The sequence below is a fragment of the Panthera leo genome, chromosome A2 (assembly GCF_018350215.1).
Source record: "Panthera leo isolate Ple1 chromosome A2, P.leo_Ple1_pat1.1, whole genome shotgun sequence".
NCBI lineage: Eukaryota > Metazoa > Chordata > Mammalia > Carnivora > Felidae > Panthera > Panthera leo.
In genome coordinates this window covers 159,843,163-159,862,445 of record NC_056680.1, presented here as the reverse complement: position 1 = coordinate 159,862,445, position 19,283 = coordinate 159,843,163, and the positions used below count along the sequence as shown (strand labels likewise).

General features: G+C 46.7%; 1 protein-coding gene across 1 annotated transcript in view; it reads right to left on the bottom strand.

Moving 5' to 3' along the window:
- Positions 1–19,283, bottom strand: part of CNTNAP2 (contactin associated protein 2) — a 1,228,588-nt gene that overhangs the window by 136,054 nt on the left and 1,073,251 nt on the right. Inside the window, exon 20 of the mRNA XM_042927363.1 lies at positions 12,441–12,574. Within this exon, the coding sequence (XP_042783297.1) occupies positions 12,441–12,574 (134 nt within the window). The remainder of the gene's footprint in view (positions 1–12,440; positions 12,575–19,283) is intronic.

Here is a 19,283-nt window from a genome sequence, read left to right as displayed (position 1 = left end):
TTACCTGAAATGTGAGAATAGACCACTATCTCCAGTTTTATTGCCAAGAAAAATAAATAAATGAGGAGAGTGTGGTCAGGACAGAACTTTTTTTTTTTTAAGTTTATTTATTTTTTGTGGGGGTGGGGGAGGGACAGAGAGAGGGACAGACAGAATCCCAAGCAGGCTCTGCGCTGTTAGCATACAGCCTGACAAGGGGCTCGATCCCACAAACCACGGGATCATGATCTGAGCCGAGATCAAGAGGTAGAAACTTAACTGACTGAGCCACCCAGGCGCCCTGAGGATAGGACTTTGTTTTAATGGAGAGAAATACTCATGTTTGTTTGATGATGGGAACGAGCCCATCATCAGGGGAGAAGGAAGACAGAAATGTCATAACAATGCCCTTGAGTAGGCAAGATGGGTTTTGTGGAAACACGGAGGTCTTGGCTTTACACAGAGCTCTCAGGCAAACTTAACTTTCCTCTCCGTTCTTTTCTGAACATTCCACAATAAATACACATAAGCTTTTAATTAGAAAAACCTAATAGGTGGTTTTTAAATAAAGAAGAATAGAATGTTTCTATCTGCTGATGTCAGGCAGGGACAGGTGGTGATCCCAGGTTGCGTCACAGGTTAGACACAATATGCCATCAGGAACCATTTTCATTCTAAAATCATCCTAACCAAACACTACTACTCAAGTTTGCAACGTACATTGTGGTTTCTGAGGAGGAGCTTGAAGAGGATGGTGATATTTGTCTTTGTTCTAGTATCTAGGGAAGGAGGTATGGAAAGGTATTATCACACTTAGAGATGGGGAAACTGAGGCACCACGAGCTTTGGGTCTAATCCAAGTCCATGGCATCAGTCATAAATATTCACTTTAATACACATTACCTTGCGCAAGATACCATGCTAAGTGCTGTTTGAAAGAGAATTTCCTGACTCCCTGCAAGGCTAAGACTCCCTTTCCATCTAGCTAACTCTGTGTTTGTTATTTTTAAGGAAATAAAATGGTGTTTTCTATCATTGTCATTCTCCTGACCCAGGGAGCGAATGGCTTTCCTAAGTAAATGGCATTCATCGAGCAATGATTCTTTGCCAGGTGATGTTTTAAAATACTGAGAGAAAATTTAAATGCTGTATGTGTAATCAGACTAATGTTAAGGGCTTTACCATTCTAAACTTATGCGATGAAACAGTGTTTTCTTATTTATTGGATGGTCTGGTAGGTTTATAGGTTTGCTCAAATTGTGATTATGGAATGATTCTCATATGTGGGGTGTTTAAGTAAAGCAACCTCAGGTGCTCCGACTTTATTGATCCTTTTAATGCAGTGGCTTCAGTATTTAAATGAGTTTGAGTTTGTTTCTCTAATGGTCTTTCAATAAAGCTTAAGTTGACCTGGTTCCTTTGGTAATCATGACACTGTAATGGCAGAAAAAGACTAATAATAAAAATGAACTCATTTTCTGTGGTTGAAAAGGTTACATTTCTATTGATTTTAACTGTAATATAGCTAAAGTCCTTGATATTAAAAAAAAAAAAAACAACTCAGTAAACACATCCTTTTCAGTACGGAGGCTCCATCGATATTACTTTGCCGGGAGGTTTTGGCAGCAATAACGATATTCAGGATGGAGTCTAAAAATTGGCATTATCAGAGGACTTGATCACCACATCCTTCAAACTCTGTTCCAGGTATAAGAGTGGGAAGGGGCATGAAGAAAATCTTTACGTATGTATGGAGGGACTTCAGAATGTGGGGTAAATGCTACGGGTCTGGTGCTCAGTCTGCCGGCTTACGGAAGGCGGGAAAGCTCAGCTTTCTGGAAACACTAATGTCTTCTAATGCTATGTTTGGAGGCTGTTCCAAGGAGTAGAAAGTGGGGAGGGATGGGAGAGTTAGCAGAGGTGGGGAGGAACGGGGCAGAGAAAAGACAAGGGGCTCACGTGTGATGTGTGAGAAGAGAATTCGCCCCTCCCGTGACCCAGTTCCCCGTGTCATGCGTGTGTGTATGTGTGTGTGAGAAAGCTATAACAAAGCGGACCGACGTGATTCTCAGCTTTCCTCTTCCTCCTTGGTGTCCCCATCATCAAGGCAGCATCTACCATTTCTTGAAGGTCGGCTCTAGGTCAGAGCCCACGTGAGCTGGTTCACGCGTATCATCTCACTGAATCTGCTAACAACACTGTGGGCTGATACTCGTGTGCCCATTTGACAGTGGAGGCCACTGAGGTACCAGGAGTAAGTTACGATGCCTATGAGGATGCAGATCCTAAGAGGTACAGCCCAGAGGTCTGTGGGATTCAAAGTCGAAGCTTCTCCCCTGTGCCGGCCTGGACCCTGTGCCATCGCAAGGCTAGCCTGGCACGATGCCCCCGGTGTGGGCACAGAACATTGGGAAGGAGTGGAGAGCAGGGTCACCCCAGTGTTGCTTCCGCCGTCTGTCCGCCCCTCCCCCCATTTTTACTACCTCTCCGTTTATGGATCTTCTGACTGATAAGACCCCAGCCCCCTTGGCCTCCATCTCTGGGAGCAAGACAGGTTTTCAGAGCTGGTGCAGATGCTGGAGGCCACAGGAACGTGTCAACTCTTCCTCTGCTGCTCCCCACTGCTCCCCACTCTGCATTCGTAGCGTTTGGCTACAGGGGTTAAACCCACAAGCTCAGGATGGAAGCCACAAGCCCCGAAATATCCAGATTCTGATGTCATTTCCCCGGGGATATCAGGAGCCGGGCTGGTAGATGGGCTCATTTCTTCTGCTGGTGGCCCTGGGTGACAGTTTCAGGAGGGACGCTCGACCGAGAGGCAGCCTTTTGCTCAGTGGGATGAAGAGAATATTCCTTATCCTGCTTCTCCTTCCTTTAAAAAAAGATTTTTTTTTACATTTATTTAGTTTTTTGAGAGGCATAGAGCACAAGTTGGGGAGGGGCAGAGAGAGAGAGGGAGACATAGAATCCGAAGCAGGCTCTAGGCCCCAAGCTGTCAGCACAGGGCCGGACGCGGGGCTCGAACTCACGAAGCGTGAGATCTTGACCTGAGCCCAAGGCGGACGCCCAACCGACTGAGCCACCCAGGCGCCCCGCTTCTCCTTCCTTTTTGATGCCCTTCCTTGACCTTCACTTGTGAACTACCGGCCGGGACCCTCTCTACCCACCAAGTTTCTGTGCTGCCGTCCCCTCCAACATTTGGAGCAGAGTTTTTCGTGTCAGACACGTTAGGATGGGCGCTGGCTTGTTCTTTCTGTCCATCACGTGGCGGCGGAGGGGAGAATGCGCATCAGACATGCCTCAGAAATAAGGAGAATCAACCGGGCGCACGGTGGGGCTCACAACCCTTGTTCCTTACACACTCCGCTCATTCGTACGCTCAGTCACTCAGCAACCCCCTCCTGGGCCTCTCCAGGGTCAGAGGCTCAGGGGCACAGCCGTGACATGGTGCAAACAGGAGCAAAATCCCTGGGTTGTACCCTCTGAACACGACGGCACGCTTCCATTTGTGGGAGCAACACCGCTGCCATCCGGGATTTCATAGCAGAGACGAATGACCCGCGCTCGCACCCAGGACGCTGGAGCCTTTGTAGAAACTGGCCTCCGAGCTCCTTCCCCAAGTTCAGGACTGGTTATGGCTCATGACCGCTAGAGGGCATCTTAACACAGGTTCAGCGCCCGCGGCAGGCCCCACCGTCCACCAAAATCTCCCGCTCACGCCCCGGGGGGGCTCTCTTCCCTCTCCTGAGCCCGGGGGCGGCCGCCGTGGAGCCCTTGGGAACCTCATACCGCACGACGGGATGCATTTGTTTTTCAGAAAGGAGACACACTTCCGGGAGATAAAAACCTGCGACCCGTGCACGGGGAAACAACGAGCTCAGCCTATTGTACTGAAAAGTAGCTTCGAGAATCTACAATCCTGGAGAGTGATTTCGGCGCCCTGCAGACGGATGCAACAATACGATGCCTCCCAGACTAGACTTGAGTCGGCCCGCCAGACAAAAGAGAAATCCAGGAACCGCATCTTCTTTCTTGGGGGATGATTTATGTACTTGGTGGGCTTGGTGGGGGAGGGAGACGAAGTCTCCTCCAGCCTTGGGTTGACAAGCGTTGCTGCGTTCTGGAGAAGGAGAGAAGACTGACATCGCAAGCCCTACACCACCTCAGAAATTGCATTGCAACCGCTTTCCCGCTGAGCTGTAAGAAATGGAAAGCGAAGTAAACACATTTTTTTCTGGAGCGCAGGAGTGGAGGTCTTGTCTAGCCCCGGAGTGCATAATTCATTTGTAGATGAAATTGCTTTGGAGAAGAAATGAAAAACTTGAAAGTGTTGACATATTCATTATGAGTCTTTTTCTGTTTCAGATCAGATGAGCTGGATGGGTTGAACTCACTATTTTTTTTTCCGGTAGGTTCCTCTGTGTAACTTTTATGGATTGCAAAAGAGCAAATACTAAATCCCTGCAGTAGAAAATAAGATAATGTGGTCCCTGTGTACCCCCTTCCCCCACCCCCCGAAAACCTTGAAGGAACAGCTCAGATACCTTTGTGAGTCTCCTCTGATCTACTCCCTCCCACCCCAGGATGATCAATTTCCCCCCTTTTCTGAGCTTCCTCGGCAGGAGCTTACACTTCAATTGGCCCTTGGTTCGTGTCTGTGTGATTGATGACCTTTTCTGCTGGACTGTGGCTCACGGAGGCAGAAGCACATGTGCCCACTGGGAACACTCGTACTTACTCCCTGGGTTGAACTGCAAACTAGAATGGGAGCCTTGATCCTCTAGGCCCTGTTGATAATGACCTGACAGGTGCTTTCTTACCAGTTTTGCTTTTAAGAAAGAGGAGGGAACTGGGAAGGAAGCACTTGCTGGACAACAGACTACGCTTGAGGTTTTCATTGAATGCACACACTCCCATTAAGCTAGGCGGCCTTATTCCCATTTCACAGATGAGGAAACAGAGTTCCATCGCTTGCTGGAGAACACGGTGCTACGAAATGGACGAGCTTGGCAAGAAGTCCTCCTTTTTATTCATGTCTTAGTAACGGCCTCTGAATGTGGCAATCCCAGTCCACGGGGGTCTCTGCTTAGACCCACACCCTCCCCGAAGGGAAGTCTTGCCCTTACGTGCCATGTCCTTGTTACCGGCCCCAACTGCTACTCCCCTCTGCTGCTACATCGCCTTTCTCCTACTTGCACGCTGTTGGAGAGGCCAACTCGTTAAAGTCTCTTCTGGACGAGAAGGAGGTAGACTAGGTTCCTCCTCTCTGCAGAAATGATATGACTGTGAACACAGCTCTTCTCTCCTCCCAGGACAGAAGCCCCTTGAGGGTGAAAGACGCGCTTTGTCCTCAAGTTCGTCTTGAATGAAGTCGGGCTACTTTGGGGTTGCCCTTCACATTAGCGAGTAGCCTCACGGATGGTATTGATGACCAGCTGACTTTATCGACGTCAGGACTGTTTGCTCTTCGGAACTTTCCTGTCATGTGGTCGACATGCGTAAGAGAGTAACGCCAACTGGACGTCACTGTGTGACGTTCTTGGCGATCCTCAGACGGTTTTCAGTATACGAAAAGTGCCTTGTGAATGGAATAGTCCAGCACCATCTTGAGAACACTCCCCTTCAGCAGAATCTTCATCATACATCCTCAACTGCATCCTTAAATCCAGTGCTCACCCCTCTATGTATAGAGACGGTCTCCGTTAGAGGCCACGAGTTGCTCTGAAGGCACCGGCAGGGGGAGGAATCGTAGGTCCTGAGAGCTGGGCATCTTCTCCTTATGGGAGACACTTCACCAAACAGTCCTACTCTTTATTTTTTTTTTTTAATGTTTATTTATTTTTGAGAGAGAGAGAGAGAGAGAGAGACAGAGCGTGAGCGGGGGAGGGTCAGAGAGAGAGGGAGACAGAGAATCCAAAGCAGGCTCCAGGCTCCGAGCTGTCAGCACAGATCCTGACTCAGGGCTCGAGCCCACAAACCGCGAGATCATGCCCCGTGCTGAAGCCAGTCGCTCAACTGACTCAGCCCCCCAGGCACCCCCCGTGACCCCCGCCGCCCCCCCCCCCCCCGCAAACAGTCCTACTCTCTATTCTGAACTAAATAAGGAAAATGTGTTGAAACACCTTTCCAAGGGCCCAGGACTCCTCTAGCCCCTGCCCGAAACCAAATTATAACAAGCTAATGAGGTCATGAGGTTTTTGATGTGTGACTCAGTTGTGCATAGGCTCCTCTGGAAACACCGAAAACAAAACAAAACTAAAACAAACTCTTGAGTCACACACAGGCCAAATGAAAGGGCAAGTTTCCAGTGTATCTATCCCTCTCTCTTCTCTTCCCAGACATCGTCTATGGAATGAAACCACTGTAATGATATCACTAACTAATAAAATATTGACCTCTGCCCTCCACCAAATTAAACATAAGTCAGTGTTCCACTGAAGTGGAAAGTGAAGTAAGTAATATATTTGCCAGACTCCCAACAGAGAGCGACTGGATGGCTAATGGCGCTTCTGGGAGGGAAGGACCGGGGGACTTTGCAGGTTCATCATCATTCCTGCCAACACCCCCTTCTGTCGAGCATGCCGGTGGTGTAAAGATTCTGCACATCCAAGGCTGTGAGTTCATCAGGCCGAGGAGATAAACACTAAATAAGCCAAAGGCAAGAAGTTACAGTAAATGTAATTTCAAGAGCGGGGCCCTACGCTAGCTGGGTCAACTTCCTTTATTTGTTCTGACATCCCCCCAAAAGATTTCATGCTTCCAAACAGCAGGATTTTCTTTACTAAAGGCTTGAACAGCTGCGGACGTTCAAATTTTCAGGAGTGTTTACATCCGTATACTTTTGGGGATTGTTCTCTATTCTCAGAAAGTTCAAGGGTAAAAAGGCACACGTTTTTAAGTGACTTATCTCAGCGGTGGGGTCTAAGTCCAGTCCAGGCTCCACGTTACCAAAGGAAAGGACACTATGATGTAAGTACACGAGGTAATGTTCACACCAACTTGAAGAACTGATCTGGAATTCTTCATGTGGCACCAGAACACTGGTCCTGAAGTTGGGCTGCTGAATTCTTTGTCACACAGGACCGTTATGGTTTTATGGTCCTCCAAGTGGGTCATTGAGGTACTTCTCATTTTACGGCTAATAAAACTGCTCTAAAATTTTTTTGTTGTTTTTGCCATCTACTTGATTGATAGATGGATTGATTTTCCCCTATAAAAAGCTGTATACGATGAATATATCCAACTTGATGAGTCTGGAGACAAGCATACATCTGTGAAACCACAACCCCAATCTATAAATTCTTGTAGTTATAGCAGCTAAGGTAGCCCGAGCTAAGGCAGAAGTCGGTGTGGCCATAACAGAAAGCTAAGCTCGGGAGCATTAGCACAAGAATGTATGTCCGAGGCTGGAAAGATGGAAAACAATGGTATGAGATAAAATAGTGTTTAAGACTGTCACCTCATGTAACCCGGAAGGCAGACTTAAGTGCCTTTGACCTGTAGCTCTGGGAAAAGTGCCAGAATGGTCCTGGGTATCAGTTGTTTCCTGCTGCCTAAGTCAAAGAAGAGGTGGGTTCAGAACAGAATTGGCTGGTTTCCAAACATCAGTGAAAGGGAACAGACAAAAGTCCAAAGCTTTAGAGCCTTGCATCAGAGAATAAGAAATCAACTGCAAGGAGATTTGACCAACAAAGGCACATTCGGGTTCCTCAGCTCCGCAAACTTGGCTTAGCTCCGTGGGTGAAGGAAAAACTAGTCTCTACTGCCCGCCCATGCCTTTTGTTCCAGATGGCCACAAGAGAGCTGTCGTGACCTTGAGAGAGCGGCATGGAAGCAAATGAGTACATATGTCCAAGCTTTATGTCCAGGAAAGGATGTAGGGTTTACTACTGGCACATGAAACTGACAGGAAGCAAACAGATCGGAAGCCGGCTCAGGTTTTAGAGGAATCGTATTGGCAAAGAAACCAATACAGTTGGTCTACAACAGACTCGTAAGTGTAAAACAGCCCTCAGCGTGACTGACGCTTGCAGGGCATGGACCCTCGAGGACCCTTCCCTTGCAGGAAATGCAATGCTTCAATGCATGCATTATCTGCAACCCTCAATTCAGAGGTGGCCACTGCCGATGATGGACAAGGCAGAGTGTCCCAGAGGACAGAGCCATGGAGGGCCACACAAATAATGGACAGAGATTTGGTTTAGTCAAGAACTATTTCCAATGCCAAAGGGATGGGAGGGGAGGGACGGTGGGGGCGGGTCCTTAGAGCACCTGCCTAGCACAATTCCATCACTACGAGGGGCCACAGGACTTTGCTTTTCTAAAACTATAGAAGACAGACTTCCATTGGGTTAAACCACTGAGACTTTAGGGTTAATTTGCAGAGGCAACTGGTGCTGTCCTAACATTTGTATCTTTTTCTCTGTCCCTAGCGTTTAGCACACACTGTTGCCCTTGAGTATACTTCTCTGACCCTTTTTAGGATGCATATTCGATATGTACCTCCACTGTCAGCTGCTTTTTACGTAATTTGGTTGAAGTTCTGATTAATAGCAGTCAAAAATTAGCATCTTTATTTTATTTTAAAAGTGGTTTTTTTTGGGGGGGGGGGAACATTTATTTTGAAAATTCCTGATGAAAACAACTGAAGTCACATGCTCTCTGCGGCACAAAAATTTCGGGACCTAATCATTGTTTGCTCTTGAGGACTTGGGAGTTATTTTTTTAAGAAAGTCCTTAATTTTCCTGGCGGGAGAAATCTGTTAGCCTCTTCTTGGCAAAGATGGGATGGCCCTCCAGTTAGATGAAAGCCAAAATGAACATGACATCGTTACCATCTGTTCATTTGGTTTGTGGAGAATACAGACTCTGAGTATCTATGCCAGAGAATATATCCCTGAGCTCTGTCTATATTGTCTAACTTCCATCAAAGCTCCCAAATATGTGATCGTTATTTTAAGAACAGGGAGTTCATTCATTTTTTTTGGAGCTAGTTTGACCCCTGGGATCAGGCCAGAGTATCATATCAGGCCTTGACCCCTTTGTGGGCCCGTCACCCCCTCCACCCCCGGAACTGTTTGCACCAAAATCCGTTTTTAAGTTATGCTCATCGAGTGATGCTACATCAAACAGCCTTGTGAAAAACACATCTGTTGGCAGAAATGCTGCTGAAGACCTTGCCCACTGCCTTCCTCAGGGCTCACTATCTAACGAGGAGGACCCAGGGCCTCGATTATCCCTGCATTAAAGAAGAAAAAAAAAACAAACCCTGAAGAGAGAGAGCAAAATGCCAAAATTTGTAGCGTTCGGCTGATAAACACAGAGGCGCATGTTTTATTAGTCTCTGTGGTTGTGCATACTTTTGAACTATTTTGTAACAGTAATAATAACTATTGTTATTGTTATAAACCCACTCAGTTTCTTACCGGCCAGAGGTAGCTGCCAGGCTACCCACGGAACCACGTGCTCATGACCTGAGCTGAAACCAAGAGTCGGATGCTTAACCTACTGAGCCACCCAGGCACCCCCGGGGCAGCTTTTTATGCCAGTAAATATAACCCATGACATGTAAATATGTGTGTGTGTGTGTGTGTGTGTGTGTGTGTATACATATATATATGTATATATGTATATACTTTTGTGACATGCTTCAATCCTCTATTTTGTTGTACAGACTGCCTGTGAACCACATTACCTCCCTCATGGAACGGGATGAGGGATGAAAGGAAGGGGAGGAAGAAGAGACAAAGCTGTGGACATCAGGAAGGAAGGAAAGTGAGAAGAAAGGCTTTGTAACACAAGACTTTGAAATTATTCCTTGTAATGTTTTCGGTTCTTGGGTTCTTCTAATTGGCATGCATTTTCATCACCTACACTACTTTTTCAGGTGCTCTCTGCCTGCCCGGGGTTTGTTTTACATCTTGACTGGCCGTAAGCCTTCAGCTATTATCCCCGGTGCAACTGTGAGTTTTCGTAAATGATGCCACTTGAGGGTTGTCACGGGTTCTGGCTCACTCCCGGGTCTGATGACTCCTAGAGTCAGCTCCTCATTATCTATGTAGAGATGGGGCACTTTGTGTTCTGGCAGCAAATGTTTCATCCAAGGTCAATTTCCCTCCAGGGCTCAGCACCATTTCAGACAGTATGTGCTCAGGGAATGCAAATTAATTTAATGTTAGCTTTAGCCAAACCCAGCTAGGAAAGCAAACCTGCTTTTAAAAACACCATAAACACTGATAAACATCATTGGAATTATGTGCTGTTTGTGCGTGTGTGAACGTATAAAATTTCGCCTTAATTCCAAAGGCATAGCGTTTTTATATTCCTGTTTGAATTAGCCTTAGTTTTGTTCTTTGATGAGAAGTGCGTTTTAATTTGAAATTATTCAAATATCTTTGTCATTATATTCTGTTACAACTGGGGGCTCTCAGAATGGGTTGAAGTTACTTGGGTTGCATGTTTTTCTTTGATTATAAAAATGCAACGCGTACCAAAAGCACGCAGCACATGCTTACAAGAGACAACGAGGAAATACAGAAAACTCTAGAGGAAATGAAACCATTTGTAATCCCTTCATACAGAAATGATCATGATGAACATTTTCCTATAGCTCTCCGACACTTTCTTAAGGTTGTAGAAGTTCTCAAGGTGGATTTGTAGACCGCTTCCAGAAAAACAAAAAAAAGAAAGAAGGTATTTTCTAGAGTTCTAAAGGTATCCTTGGATTTACTAGCATGGTCCATGAGGCCTCCCTGTCTGACCTACTTTTCTTTAAGGAGAAGCTGTATGTTGGTTTTTTTTTTTTTTTTTTCTGGCCATCGTCCTAAACTTTATGTTCCATCAGAGCTGGGCTGGAGAGACTGGGATGAGAAAGACCAGAGCACTCAGGGACCATAAGGTCTTGCCTAGTTGAGTTCAAGTGCATTGGGGCATCTGGCTTTCTAAAGACATCCAGAAGTCTCAGTGCTATTGCCTTGCCCTACGTGCCAGGAAGAGGGAGCGGAGGGGTCCCCGTCACCCTGATTACACGTCTATGCTGTTCCTACCCTCAAAGTGTTGTGTGGCCAATGTTTTAACACCTCTTAGGTCTCTTTTTCTTTCTGGAACTGGGCTCCTATTCTTTTTTTTTAAAATTTTTACCTTTTTATTAAAAATTTTTTTTTAATGTTTATTTATTTTAGAGGGAGAGGGAGAGACAGAGCATGAGCAGGGGAGGACAGAGAGAGAGGGAGACGCAGATCTGAAGCAGGCTCCAGGCTCTGAGCTGTCAGCACAGAGCCTGACGCGGGGCTCGAACTCCCGAACTGCGACATCATGACCTGAGCGGAAGCCGGACGCTTAACCGACTGAGCCACCCAGGTGCCCCTGCAGCTTCTGATATGAGCCAGGCACTGAGCTCACCTTTTTGACACGTACTTGATGGATCGTACAGTAAACTGTAACTGCACGCTGTCATTTTCCTAGGAAAGACCCGTCCTTAAAACACCCTCCAGCATTTACTGCTAAAGGCCAAGCATAAACTCCGTATCAAGTTATGAATTTGACATCCACCACTGCTCAGAAAGACACAGGGCTGGTCGTGCCTTTTCTCTGCAGCCTGAACTTCCCCCAGCAACCAGCCGGATCCGAATGCGGTCTGAGTGGCGGCTCAGCCCCTGCCAAATGACACTCCACTCTGCTGACAACACAGTGTCCCCCTGCGGTTCTTCTTCCTGACAGGTATCTATTTTGAACTCCTTCTAGAGAATGCAGTGACAGTTCCCATCCTTGATCTTTCTGGCTTCGTTCCCAGGGAGACCTCCTCATGCTATGTTTTATTCATGGTGTCTCCCAGGCTGGTTTCTCCATTGTTAAAAATCAGTGGTGGGGGCAGGGACAATCAATGAACCTGAAATAAAATTTGACTGTCGTAGCAACACCATCCCTTTGTGTGTTCAGAGCCAACAACCAGAGTCTGAGATTCGGGGAAGGTCTGTGTTTTGAAGATTTTTAAGGCAAAGCATCCAAAGAAGAAGAAGAAGAAGAAAACAACAACAACAACCCACGTTATTCATATTGTGTCAGAGTAGTGAAAGAAGTAGGTCAGATAAACCGAAATAACCTTCGCTGGGAAACATGATGAGCTTCAGGCATCTGACAACATGGAGAAAAAAGATGGCATGATAGATAAAAACAGGAGACTGATAGATGTGTGAGTCTGAGAGTTACAAAGAATATACATAGCAAACATTTATTCTACCTCCTCCCTAAGAAATGTCTGCGCCATCAACTCTGTCACTGACTCTCCTTTAATAAACGACACTTCTTTCGCCCTCGCTAGCTAGGGGTTTGTAGGAGAAGGTATAGTACGGGTCTCTTCCGCCTGCCCCCACCACCCAAAACGAAACCAGCATCCACGTAGAACAGCGCGTAGAGATTATAATACTCTAAGACGTACAGCTGACACGGACACACATGGATACCTTGAGAATTATGGTCCTCTCGTGACGGGTGATGTTGACACTGTGGGGCTGTCCATTGGCCATGTTCCTGTGGTCTACATCAATGTTATATGGCTGTCTGGTTCCGCCCAGGTTGTACTGAATCTGTAGGCTTCCTACATAAGGAAAAGAAAAAAACTCTGTAAGTTCTGGCATCAGGTGTCACTTTCAGGTCACTTCCTCTCAGGTTTGCACCCTTCGCTGTCCTCCAGTCCCGCTTCCGTTCTGAGTTCTGACACACCAGCTCAGGGGGACACCAGACCGTAAGGGTTGAGGGCACCAGCCGCACGAGAGTTTACAGTCTCACAACAGTGAGCTCTCAGGGACCGTCATCTCAAAGTTGAAGCAGCAAATGGTGTAAATGGTCCAATCTGGAACTGTGCCTGGGAAGGAGAATGAGAACGTATACAATATAGGACCGTGGAGACGCCTGTAGACTGACAAAGCACTTCGTGAAATACAACGTGAGCGCAGGACGCAGGGATGGGCTCACACCATCGGCGAAGTGTGACATTTGGCATATAAAAGAATCATGAGCATACAATATTAAAAATAAACATAATTTACTAAAGATAAACACGCGGGATATTGGGGGGCTTCGCTGAGACCAAGAAAACGAAGCGATGCGTTTTATTCTAGGCTAGGGACTCCATCATTCCGAACGCAAATTAAAGGAAAGATGGGCTTCCCGGGCCCCCCAAGCCTTACTCCTCCTAAGTTCTGGCTCATTTCACCTCAACACGTTATTCTTTTCTCCTCTCCATCTTGCTTCTCCCCAGTGATGACAGACAATATTCAAAAAGAGAAATAAAGTATTCTAGATCCTGCGGTTAATTAATCCGCACCGCAAACATAACTTGTATTTATTTATGATTTTTACAGGCATCAATTTTTTATCTCATTTTTTAAAAATTTTTATTTATTTTTGAGACAGAGAGAGACAGAGCATGAACAGGGGAGGGGCAGAGAGAGGGAGACACAGAATCTGAAACAGGCTCCAGGCTCTGAGCAGTCAGCACAGAGCCTGATGCAGGGCTTGAACTCACGGACCGTGAGATCATGACCTGAGCCAAAGTCGGACGCTTAACCGACCGAGCCACCCAGGCACCCCTTATCTCATTTTTAACTCAAATTGGAATCTTCATGTTAGTAGCTTTCGACATCCCATCGCTTAAAGACAGGGCCGGCAATCTGGCCAGAGTGACCAGCTGTAAGTCATCTCACAGGGTCTTTGTGACCTACCAGAGGAACAAAACTGATACCCTGATCTTTAAGTTGTGAAATAAAACATGATGATGAAAACTTAGAAAGTAAACAGCAAGAAGAAAATAAATAACGGAAAGTCACCAGAAATTCCACCATCCAGGGATAGCTACTCTAAATATTTTGCGGTATCTTTTCGCAGAAATCGATCATGCCCTTCCATATCCGTATGTTCATAACATAAGTGCAATAGTTTCTAAACACTGCCCTCCCTTATTTAGGCATCGTAGCATCATTACAGGTGTCGTTTAAATACTGCACCGTGTTCCTGGAACTGAAAGCAGCATTCATTAGATTAATTGAGAATTAATTGTATTTCCTAATTTTGCCTTCTGGTCCAATTTGACAAACCTTCCGTAGTTCTACGTTTTACCTTAGTATTTTATCCTAGGTTTGTTTGCTTCGAGCGTTTCAACCAAGCTGTTGATTTTCACCTCCTAAGTGTGTTTCACTTGCTCTCTCCATCTCGGGGAAGCACAAGCACCTCCTGGCACTGGAGTGCCCTGTGTGGACCCTAGAGGAGACTTCTTCCTGGCCAATGCAGATGAGCTGACCTGTCTCTGTGCCTTGGTGCTGGCCACATGACATCAGGGACCTGACGGCCACCACCTGGGCTTCACCTGCATCGTCTTCTAACTGCATCACCTGATCTGAATCAGTTTCTCCTTTTTTAAAAAGTTTTTTAAATGTTTTCTTATTATTGAGAGCTAGACAGAGACAGAGCACAAGCAGGGGAGGGGCAGAGAGAGACAGAGACACAGAATCCGAAGCAGGCTCCAGGCTCTGAGCCATCAGCACAGAGCTCGATGCGGGGCTGGAACTCAACAGACCGCGAGATCATGACCTGAGCCGAAGTCGGACGCTCAACCGACTGAGCCCCCCAGGAGCCCCGTGAATCAGTTTCTCCTTAACAATGAGCCCTCCTGGCCTCACTTCATTGTGAGGTGGGTCCTCTCTTTCTCCGTGCTTCCTCTCCCTACCAATCCCAGGAAAGGAGAGGTCTTACTGGCACTTCAAACACAACATATGCAAAACCAGACATTGATCTTCGCCGCCCCCCCTCAAAGTATCCCATCTCCATTTTCCACCTACTTCAGGTTATTTAAACTTGAGGTTATTATCAAAAGCCCTGCTCTCCCTCTTCCCGCTATATTAAACGCAAGATCTGTCAGCAAATCTCCTTGGCTCTATCTTTATTACTTTTTATTATTCTTTTTAGTGTTTACTTATTTATTTTGAGAGAGAGAGAGAGAGAGAGAAAGATCAGGGGAGGGGCAGAGAGAGAGGGAGAGAGAGAATTCCAAGCAGGCTCCACACCGTCTGCATAGCACCTGACGCGGGGCTCGAACTCACGAACTGTGAGATAAGGACGTGAGCCAAAATCAAGGGTCAGACGCTCTGCTGACTGAGTCACCCAGGCACCCTGGCTCTATCTTTAAAATACACCCTGACACTTATTTTTCATCACCTCCGTTTCCACTCCCTGGACCACACCACCAGCATCATTTGCCTGGATTACGGTACTCTCCTGCATTCTAGCAAACCTCCCTGCTTCCACCATTCCTCCACCTCTCCTACCCCAACCGGGCTCTGCCCCCACCGACCCAGGCCCTTCTGAGAGGGCGGTCAGAGGGATCCTCTGCTCAGGACCCTCCATGGGTTCCAATCTCACTCAAAGTAAAAAACCAGTCTTCATCATGGCTCACCAGGCCCTGCATGATCTTTTCCTATAAGATCTAAGATAATCTCTTATTCTCCTCTTTGCTACTCCTCACCAGTCCACATTAGCCTCCTTGCTATTTCCTCAGAAGCCAGCATGTTCCTGCCTCAGGACCTTTGCGCTGGCTGGCTCTTCTGTCCCGGATGCTCACTTATTCCCAGTTATCTGCATGGCTGACCCCTCCCCCCCTTTAGGTCTTTGCTCACATGTTGTCTTCTCAGTGAATATTTCTGTGAGTTCCTCATTAAAAGAATTTACCCACTTCTTTTCCTTGGGCAGGCCTTCCCTTTTCTGCCTTAGTTTTTCCTCATGAGAGTAAGAATCTTTGTTTCTATTCTCTATACTTTATTCCTAATTTCCAGAATAATGTCTGATACTTAGTAGGTACTGAAAAAATGTTTGTTGAATGAATGAATGAATGATGGTCTCCCTTCTTCTGTGTTTTTTTCTTTTGCAGAGAGAGTTCTTCAAAATGCATAAATGAGGGTCACCTGGGTGGCTCAGTCAGTTGGGCATCTGACTCTTGATTTCGGCTCAGGTCATGATCTTGTGGTTTGTGGGATCGAGCCCCATGTCGGGCTCTGTGCTGACAGGGCTGAGCCTGCTCGGGATCCTCTCCTTCCCTCTTTGCCTCTCCCCTGCTTGTGCTCTCTGTCTCTCAAAATAAATAAATAACCATTTTGAAAAATGCATAATTGAGGGGTGCCTGGGTGGCTCATTTGATTAAGCATCTGACTCTTGGTCTCAGCTCAGGTCTTGATCTCAGGGTCATGAGTTCAAGCCCTGAGTTCAAGCCCTACTTAGAAAAAACCAAACACAAACAAAAACAAAGTGCATCACGGACTATTTCACTGGTCCACTAAAAACTCTTCAAAGCCTTCCAGTTGCTCATAGGATGAAGAGATACATTCTAAGTAGAGTGTATGATGCCCTGTCTGATCTGAGTTCTGTCTGTTATTTTCAAATGATGCCATTTACTCTGTCACATTTTACATTCCAGCTACCTTGGACTTCTGTTATCCCCTAGAAAATACAATTCTCCTTTCTACCCCAGGACCTTTGGATACGCTGCTCCCTTTTCCTGAGCTGCTTCTCTCCGCACCCTTCAGTGTTTTACCCTATTTTTTCCCTTTCCCCTAATAGCATTACAAACAATCTATTATTTGGGACCGAACAGGAAGTGATTAGACGGTTGTTTGGTTACATGCAGAAAAACAAGTTGATTGCCTTGAGTGTTGACTCCCTACTTCTCGTGCGTGGACCCTGTATAATCACAGCCAGTTTTCTCAAATACACAGCTGTATTCATTCATCATTTATTTATTCATTTCTTCAGAACACATTTGTCCAGTGCCCATGAAAAGCGCTGCTGAATCCAATTTTTTTCTCTTTTCTGCCTTTCTTTCTTTGCAAATATGATTTAAAATTTCGGTAACTGCCTCACTTAATGGCAACTGAAATGATTTGCTTTGAGAAAACAGACGATTTGGAACGTTAAATTTATACGTAGCGGATATCCATAAACAGGAATGGCAATATTCTTGAATAATAAAATTTAAGCGATATATTTATTCCTTTCAAATAATAGTACAAGAGGGCCGCTAAATGATGGGAGGGAGAATATTAATATTTGCCATTAATATAAAATATTATTAAACTGGAAAAATACCTCTCTTGCATTTCTGGTTCATCTCCCAAGTGAATTAAAGCAGTCACAGGGGCCTGCTCTTTTATTGGCTGCGGGAAATAATGTGCTTAACAGATTTACTCTCTCCTGGCCGTCATCATTACCCTCACCAAACACTTACGGGGCATCTATTGTAGGCAGGAGATGGAGTGTGGGGGGCTTTTCATCTCGCTGAGAAGACAGGGCATATTTATAACAAAGACGGATAGCAGTCCGGTGCGCTAAGTGCTGGACAAATGACATTGAAAAGAAGTGTCCTAGGAGTCGAAAGAAAGGAGACGTCACTGAAAGGAGGTGAGGCTCCGTCTGGCCCTAGAATGAAAGTCAGGTGTCGGAGCCAAGAGGGAGCTGCAGTTCTTTGGGCTGAGTGGGCAGGAACAGGGGTGTCACACGCATTTGGGGAATGATGAGGAAGAGGAGGGTGGTGGGGCGCTGGACACGTGGCAGGCTGTAGATCCCACCTGTGGACCGTGGGTAGAAGGAACTGCTAACCAGAGCACCTGTTGCCACTGACGTGGACTTCAGACTGCGAAGGGACAGGGCAGTGCTTTACAGCAACTGTCTGGACTACCACCCCCCCCCCCCACCGTGAGGGAGACCCCGTTTTACAGAAGAGGGCGCTGGGCACGAAGCAGATTGAAACCCGGACGTTCGGGTTCTACACTCGGAGCTCTCACCCCGGAGCCCAGGGTCTCAAAGGGCAGGCTGCATGATTTGGGATTCCTCCTGCTCTTCCCGGGGGAGGAGGGCCCTACTGATGCATGATGAGGGACCTTGTGCACGAAGGCTGTGGTGGGTAAGAGCGAGGTGGGGAGGGACTGGAAACAGGGAGAGGGAGGGGTCAGAGCGCACTGCCATCCCTTGTGGGGGTAACAGGTGCCAGGAGCCTGGCTCCCCCAAGACCTCAGCAGACCTGAAGGAGCCCCGGCCATTGGATGGAGTCCCTGGGTCAGTGGCATCCCAAACACAGCCTCGTCCATTTGTTCAAGCGCCACTCACATGTAAGAATTGTCCATGTATGCCATGGCAGGAGCGACGTCGGGAAGCATCGAATTCGAAGGCATCTGCCAGGAGACCAGCGGTGGGGAAGAAAAGACAGCGACGTTCCCCAGGGACACGTCCTCAAGGGGGATTATGGAGCATTTGGGAATGGTGGCACACCTGGGAATCTGGGTGTCTGGGCGACGCCTGCACTGTCAGAAGCACAGGGTCTGGGGGAGGACCAGAGGGTCTGGTTCCGGAGCAGCGATGTCAATAAAGCCTTCAATGTGTTGTTACGTTTGAAGGATGGCAGGGCGTTCCGTCAAGACTTCCTAGTCTTTAATTTTGGCCTGATAGTTTGGCATAGTCCTTGCTGAATGAATTCTTCAAATATTTCTAACTTTAAATACCAATTAATAAAAAACACAGTCTTTGAAGCATGAGAAAAACAAATTCTGTAGTATAAATTATTAAAAAAATATTTTTCAATGTTTATTTTTGAGAGAGAGAGAGAGGGAGCAAGCACAAGCTGGGGAGGGGCAGAGAGAGGAAGAAAGGGCTTCCGAAGCAGGATGCACCCTGTCAGCACAGAGCCTCATGCGGGGCTCAAACTCACAAACCTCGAGATCATGACCTGCGCAGAAACCAAGAGTCGGATGCTTAACCAACTGAGCCACCCAGGGGCCCTGAGAAAAACAAATTTTCATTAGTCGTTTGAGGACGGCCTTGTAAAAGTAGAAAGAAGCCAACTGGTTATGCTTTCCAGATGCATGGAGGGTGTTCTAGAACTCTCTGCAGTGTGGAGAGAGTGGCAAAGCTCTGGGCCTGGAACCAGATCGCCAGATGAGGGTGAACGTCACCTGACCTCACTGTACTCCAGTTTTATCGTCTGCTGAAAGGGGATGAAGAGCGGTGTCTACTTTGTGGTTGTGTGGCTCACAGGAATTAATGCAGCTGCAACACAGCACCCCTTGGGGCATCATTAAATGGTAGCACCAATGTGGAACCGATTACTCGAAACCCTTGCCGCGAAGAATGCCCATCAACACAAGCATGAGTGTTCACAGGGACGGGCATAGGTTGTGGGAATGAGAGTTACTGATATTGTTGGGGACTGCATTTAAAATTTTTTTTTAACGTTTTATTTATTTTTGAGACAGGGAGAGACAGAGCAT